The sequence below is a fragment of the Mustela lutreola genome, chromosome 3, assembly GCF_030435805.1.
Source record: "Mustela lutreola isolate mMusLut2 chromosome 3, mMusLut2.pri, whole genome shotgun sequence".
Taxonomy (NCBI): domain Eukaryota; kingdom Metazoa; phylum Chordata; class Mammalia; order Carnivora; family Mustelidae; genus Mustela; species Mustela lutreola.
Genome location: NC_081292.1, coordinates 174,882,673 through 174,889,548, shown reverse-complemented (window position 1 = coordinate 174,889,548; position 6,876 = coordinate 174,882,673). Strand labels below are relative to the sequence as shown.

The following is a 6,876-nucleotide window of genomic DNA, read 5'->3' as shown; positions in this document are numbered from 1 at the left end:
GGCCAGGTGCAGTCCTGAGAATGGGAGCTTGAGGCAGGAATGGCCTTAGCCCTGATGCGAAACCCACACCCACCCCATACGGCTGAACTGAGCATGTGGCGAAGGTGATTGGAGCCTGGTACGACTTTAGAGCAGATGAGCTGGGAGTTTATCAGGTGGAAGGAATGACAGAATGAAAGCCCAGAGCATGAAGAAGTTGGCGGTGTTATGCTGGAACTGAATGGAATGAAGGATGATTTGCCGATGAGTAACTCCAGCTGAGGACAAGTGACTTGCTCAGAGATCACTGATGGGAGGGCGGGGACTGGAACTTCCAACTCCCAGGCTACCGTCATTCACCAGCCTGGGGTTACTCCTTTGTGAAAACACGCAGGCAGCACAAAATGAAGGAACTACAGCATCAGGAGGGAGATGAAACTTCTTATCTAGTTCTGGCTTTCATCCAATTAACACTGTGTTCTGCAGTCATCCTGGCAGCTGGTCAAATTGTTTCAGCTAAAACACTTCCCGTGCTGGGAAATCCTCAGTACTTTTTGAGACAGCCTAGCCCATTACTGGACACATGGGTACAAAGTTCTTTGTACTGAGCCGAAATCTGTCTCTGGGGATCCGGCTCTCTCAACCCTGCCCTCTCTCTGCACGTAATCAGCTACTTCCTCTTTCACATGGACCCTCCAAGTTCTTAAGCATCAGACACTGATAGAGGACCCACTGTGTATCAGGCACGGACATGGAAGGTGGTGTGAGGTCCATGGCCGCTCCCCTCGTTTGAACATTCTCATGTCCTTACACAGCTTTAGTCTTCTTTGGACAATCTCTAGGTGTTGTTAAGATCTATAACCCTCTTGCCCCTTCTAAGTCCTCATGGGCCATTTCTTTAAGAAGTCAAATCTACTCGGATCTACAGACAAAGTAGTTATGTCTTAAGGAATGTAAGCTCGTTTTACTATTTATACTAATTATACTAATACAAACATAACTTGAAAGGTGTATCTATTGTCAGATACCATACAAAGGATTCCAAATTGCTTATACAGGGTTATCAGAGTAATTGTGGATCTAGATTATCAATTTAGATGAGAGCAATGGGCACACGCCCTTCCTCAATTTCAAACAAGCCACCTTAGGAAAATAATCGCTTATCACTCCTCATCAACCTTGATACTTGCAGAGTGTTTCTGAACAAGCCAGACTCGGAGATAACAACCCCATTAACTGGATGCCGGGATCATTCTTATCTTTCCGATGAGGAAACTGAAGCCTTAGGGCTTCGGGACCTTGCCTAAGAGCCCACGGCTGGTAGATGGCCGAACGAGGTCTCAGGTCAGGCATGCTGCTCTTCATGACAGAAGCTACTGCAGTGGTCCTGTTAGTGCGGCCTGCAGGTCCCAGTAGGAGTACCTCAGAGACTGTAAATGCAGTCCTACCTAGGGACATGCCCCCCACCCATAAACACAATAGTTTCAAACCCATCTGAAGTCTGGTCCTCTCTAGGAATGAGAGAGGATTATTGTTTTCAGAATTAGACCCTTTATACCTGAAACATGCCTAGCACTGGCAGGCCCTCTAAATATGCTTAGTGCATCAATTAGCGGCCCTTGGTGTTGCTGGTTTTCCGGTCCCAGATAAGATCAGGTACTCCACAGGTCCTTCAGGGAGGTGGAGGCAGGAATGGGAAGAAGTTTCAAAAGCCCGGATGCAGCCCCTCTGGGATGGCTGTCCTGGGGTCCCACCGCCTGGGAGGCTCAGCAGACCTCTCTCGGTAGTCTTTGAAGATTCAGATCTCATTCTCTGTACTTTCTTTCCAGGAAGCAACTGTGCCTCTCTTTCCTATGGACTGGGTGCCCCCGAGACTAGTGATTATAGGTTCCCATTGATGCCAGGGCTCTTTCCCAGAGGAACTGGGTCAAATGGGAGCCACCATGTCCTTCTGGAACTGCATTCCTGCCCATCAGTCTTGCCTCGGTGCTGAGCCAGATCCTCCAGGCTGACTCCTGCCTCCCTCCCTGAGTCCTTCTCCCCTCCTTGCCTCCCTCTCCCGCTTGGAGACATTCCCCCATCCGGAGCCTTCCTTCACGCTCTGATATCCACCGGTGTCTCTCAGCCCATCAGAGCCTCTGAAACCCAATTAGGTTGAGAATTCCAGTTTCTTCCCACACTGTTTCTGGGTCCTACTCACATCCTCGGATGTGACCAAGCCGCTTACTGTCCCTGACAATCAGGGAAGACTTCAGAATATATAAAAGGCCTGATGGTAGGGGCAGAGCGCCCACCTTCTCTCAGGCCTGGCCCCACCATCGTAACATATTGTACCAACTGAGTGGTTTTCCAACTTTATTGTTCACCAGAATCACCAGAAAAGCTTGTTCAAACAGGGATTGTCGGGCATTCGCTACCCGCATTTCTGATCTCATAGGCGGGAAGGTGTGGTAAGAATTTACATTTCCAGCAAGTTCCCAGGTGGGACTATGCTGCTGGTCCAGAGACACACTGAGAACAGAAACCCAGTGTGGCTTCGATCCACCAGACAGAATTACTTCGGGGGAGTCAAGTTAATGATACTAAATTTTTTAAGCTTCTGGCTGCTCAAGGAAGGTGTCAGTGGGAAGAAACCCAGAGTCAAATGTTACATTTATATATACAAATCCATTATGAATGGTGATTGTTGCTCTAGTGAGTCAAGGGTCAAATCACTACAGAATGCAAGAATTGATGGAGAGTATGATATGACTTTTAGGAAGGTGTCTAGAGTAACCCTGTGAGGAAGTCATACCAAGTCTGCCAGACACTAAGATGAGCACCTTTCACTTGAACAATGTAGTTTTGTTTTTGTAGATTTCTGTACAGCATTCATGGCTATTGGCCATGAATTAGCATGGAACAGACATTTACTCAGGTCGAGAGAGATTCATGCAGTGCCTTCCAGGAATGAGTACATGGTAAGTCAATTACGCATAGCTTTAACCTCAACGTAAGCCAAGGCCAGAAGAGAAATCTGTCCACACTCATGAACTTCACTTACTTCTCTTTGGATCACCACTTCATTTGCAGAGAAGCCTATTGCCTCCCGAAAGGGGGGGACTGAGGGGACTTACACTGGATACTTGTGGCAGGATTCTGGGCTATCAAGTCAGAACACTAGGAATCCCATCAGCAGAGACTATCTAGGTGTTAGGGAGGAAATGTGAGAGAACTTTGGGACAGTCGGGATGTTTTGACATCCAGATAAATTACTCTGAAGCAAAGACAGAGAGGAGGGTGCTGACCCCTAGTGGGGATGGGGTCTGGGAAGATGGGACCCCAACACCAAAGGTCTGTGCCCCAGAGTCGGTACAGAGGGCCCTGGATAGGACGTGAAGGTGGTGAGGAAGTTCTCTAACTTATGTGGGAGAACTTGGCTTAAACTCTTGGAGCCAAAGGAAGGATGTCAAAAGCTGCAGAGCTGGAATTTTTTTTTTTTTTTTTTTAAGAAGCAAAAGGACAACCTGTTAAAGTTTGCTTCATGGAAGTAGGAGAAATCCTTTACCTGGAACAGAAAGACAAGAGCTACTTAGGAAGTGCAGGAACTCCTGGAAATGGAGGGAGTGGTGATGATAGGTTGGTAACAGTGGTGGAGGCTCTTGGTCTCAACTAGAGGAAGATGGAGGTAGAATTAGAGGTGAAACAGGGAGTGAACTTGAACTTGGGGATCTCTTAACAAAAGTGGAGACAGATGGTTCCGTGGTTGTTATCTATATCCTGGAACATTATGAAGCCTGGCTTGTTCTGTGGAAAACAAAGGCCACTTTTTATTGTGTAAGAATTTCAAACTTATGGAGAAGTTGCAAGAGTAGGACAAGGAACTTAAAAAGAGTCCTGTGCCAGGCTGGATTCAGTATTTTTCTCTCAGTGGCTTTATTGTTTCTTATTCATCCACCTATCCAAACACACACATGCACACGTGCGCGCGCACACACAAACACACACACACACACCCCTACACATAAATATAAGATTTTCAAAACCACTATCTCTATCTCTAAAGAAATCAGTGTATTTTTTCTAAGAACAAAGACATTGTCTTATATAATCACAGCACAATGATCAAAATCAGGAAACTCACTACAGATACCATATAATCTAAACTACAATGTCTCATTCACTTGTCCCAGTCATGTCCTTTACAGATAATTTTCTTCCTGGTTCAGGACCCAGCATCACTCAGTGCATTTAATTGTTCTATGTCTTTAGTGCCTTTAATCTTTTTTTTTTTTTTTTTTCTTGGCTTGACAGTTATTTCGTACAATTTCTGTAACTTTGGTTGCCCTGATGTTTCCTCATGATTAAAGGGACAGGTTAGGAATTCCAGAGAATTCCTATCATTGGAAGGATAAGAATGTCCTTATCATTGCCTTGTATAACGAGCTATGAATGTCAGTTTGTCTCTACATTGGGGATGTTAACTTCTATCCCAATGGTTAAATAAATGGTGTCTACTGGATTTCTCCATCGTAGTTACTATTTTTTCAAAGGCCTCATTTAAAATGTCACAAGCATAAACAATAAATGGGGAAACAAAATCCACTAAAGACTTTGTTCTTTTTTTTTTTTTTTAAAAGACTTTATTTATTTCATTTGAGAGAGAGAGTGAAAGACCTGGGGGAGGGGCAGAGGGACAGGGAGAGAATCTCAAGCCAACTTCCTATGAGCAGGAGCCCAAGGTAGGGCTCAGTCCCATGACCCTGAGATCATGCATGACCTGGAGATCATAACCTGGACAGAAATCAACACCTAACTGACTAAGCCATTCTGGAGCCCCAAGACTTCTTGTTTCTCTAGATGATCCCTTCGCCCTTCCCCACTTAAACCTTTTCCAGAGTCTTAATGATTAGGGGAAACTTTGAGCTAGAAGGAATCTTACATTTCATCTGTTTTTCTGTTTCTCAAGTGTGGGATGCTAGGATTTTTATGTGCTTCTCATTTGTATTAGGCTTAATTTTTCCATGCAGAGACTCTCCCATTTCAATGATCTCCCCAGCCTTCTGAGGACATGAAGAAAAAGGCTCAGTTGGGTGCTAGGTTGTCTTGAAAATTTCAAATAGTTAATGATGCTTCCCTACTGTTTTGTAGGGAAGGTCTTTGGAAGGTCTTTGGTTCATAGTCTCTTGTAGGCAATAGTATAGGGTCATTCCATAGCATTTAAAAAATCGCATTTATTTTTACAGTTACGTACTGCTCCTCATCGGCAACTGGGAAAAATTCTAATTTACAGGATTAACAATAATTTTCTTGCAAGCTTGCATTTAAAAACTTGAAGTTAAATAAATGAGTCAATTTGGAGAATTGGCATGGAGACGATGAGGAGACGTGGCCCACAGTTGTGAAGACCACGGAGGAAGTGCTTACCTTTGGGGATATTCTGACTTAGGAATTTAGGTCAAATTCCTTAAAGGAAATGGACAGTCTGGCCCCACGGATTCTTCCAGGACCGTCTTCCTCACGGGAACTGGACTTTACAGGCAAAGAACCGACTCTGGCAGGAAACCGAATACGCCACAAAAAGGTCGGGGAACCATATACCCTGGGTGGACAGTACCCTGTAGACTCCAGGTGACAGGCTTCTGAGGCACCTGCCCTCCCTTCCCGCCTCTGTGGCTCACTAGTTGGGGGTGGGTGGGGGTCCTCACTTTTTCTGATGCTGGATTGTTGCATCCGTGAGAGGGGGCGGGAAGAAATGGTGCACCGCTCAAACCTCTGTTAATCTCTACAGCTACGGGTGTGTAAGGCACCAAGCGCAGTGCACCCCACAGCATCAGGAAATGTAGCCTGATGCATTGTGGTCCTAATTCTTTTGTGGGAACAAGGACAGGGCATGAGGAGAGGCCCGGAATGGTGACCAGGAGGGGACTTTTCTCCCGTGCCCTCTCCTTGGAAACTCAATAGGCCACAGCGTGCGCGGCCGGCACTCCGTAGAGTGCTTCGCCCGTTGTGAAGAGAACGGGAGGGGACCCCGTCCCTGCGCAGCCCAGGCACCGACCGTGCAGACGGAGCGAGGGTGGCAGCGCTCTCTTCAGCGACGCGCCCTGGAGCCCCCGCCCGCCCCTACGAACAAGCAGGCAGGTGCGGGCACCCGCAGGGGCAGGGCGTGCTCCCTGGCCGCGCCTCCCGGAGCGGACGCCCCCCAACCCGCCACGGGTCGCCCGCGCGGCAGACCGCACCCCCGAAGTCTGCAAGCCCAGCTCCGCGCCCTGGACGCTCGCGCATGCGCGCCGAAGCACAGCTGCTGTTTGGCTGTTTCCATGGCTACGAAGAGCGTTGACCAGGGGTCTGGGAAGGAGAAAATGAAGCTCAAGGGCCTCCTACTCCGGTATTATCCGCCAGGTAGGGGCCGGACCTCCTCGGTGCTGGCGTGGGTGCTGGGCTCTGGCCTTGGGAGGCTCCGGGGCGGTGGAGAGTGCGGGAACTCGAGGGGTCGGCGGGGTCCCCTAGAGGGTGATCCATGTCGGGGACAGAGAGCCGGGCGATTCCCAACAGGTCCCCTCGCTCCTTTGGTTGCTGACCACTGTGACTCAAAACGTTTAAAGTGATTTTTTAGGAATTTTTTAAACTTTGAAGTTGCGGAGTTATAATGCTTTTCTGGCTAGTTAGGAATGGGGCGGATGGGGAGGGAGAGGTGGTGATCAGTGATGTCCCTAGAGATTGGTATCCGGAAGGGAAGGCACTGACAAGGAGCACATTGCTTTTTATTTTAAACAGAGCAGAACGATCAAGTCAAGTGTGTTGAGTATGAAAAGGAAAATGCATATGCAACAAAGCATATTAATTGAGTGTCCACATTCCAGACCACGCTTATCAGTTGACCAAACACATTTATTGAGGGCCTGCCACCAGGCGCCT

General features: G+C 47.6%; 1 protein-coding gene across 3 annotated transcripts in view; it reads left to right on the top strand.

The window, feature by feature from the left end:
* Nucleotides 1-5,869: 5,869 nt before the first annotated feature.
* The window catches only part of DAW1 (dynein assembly factor with WD repeats 1), a 44,865-nt gene continuing 43,858 nt past the window's right edge, over nt 5,870-6,876 (top strand). For all 3 annotated transcript variants that reach the window (XM_059167812.1, XM_059167811.1, XM_059167813.1), the window contains exon 1: nt 5,870-6,360. In XM_059167812.1, coding sequence (XP_059023795.1) covers nt 6,279-6,360 — 82 coding nt within the window. In that variant the 5' untranslated portion in view covers nt 5,870-6,278. The remainder of the gene's footprint in view (nt 6,361-6,876) is intronic.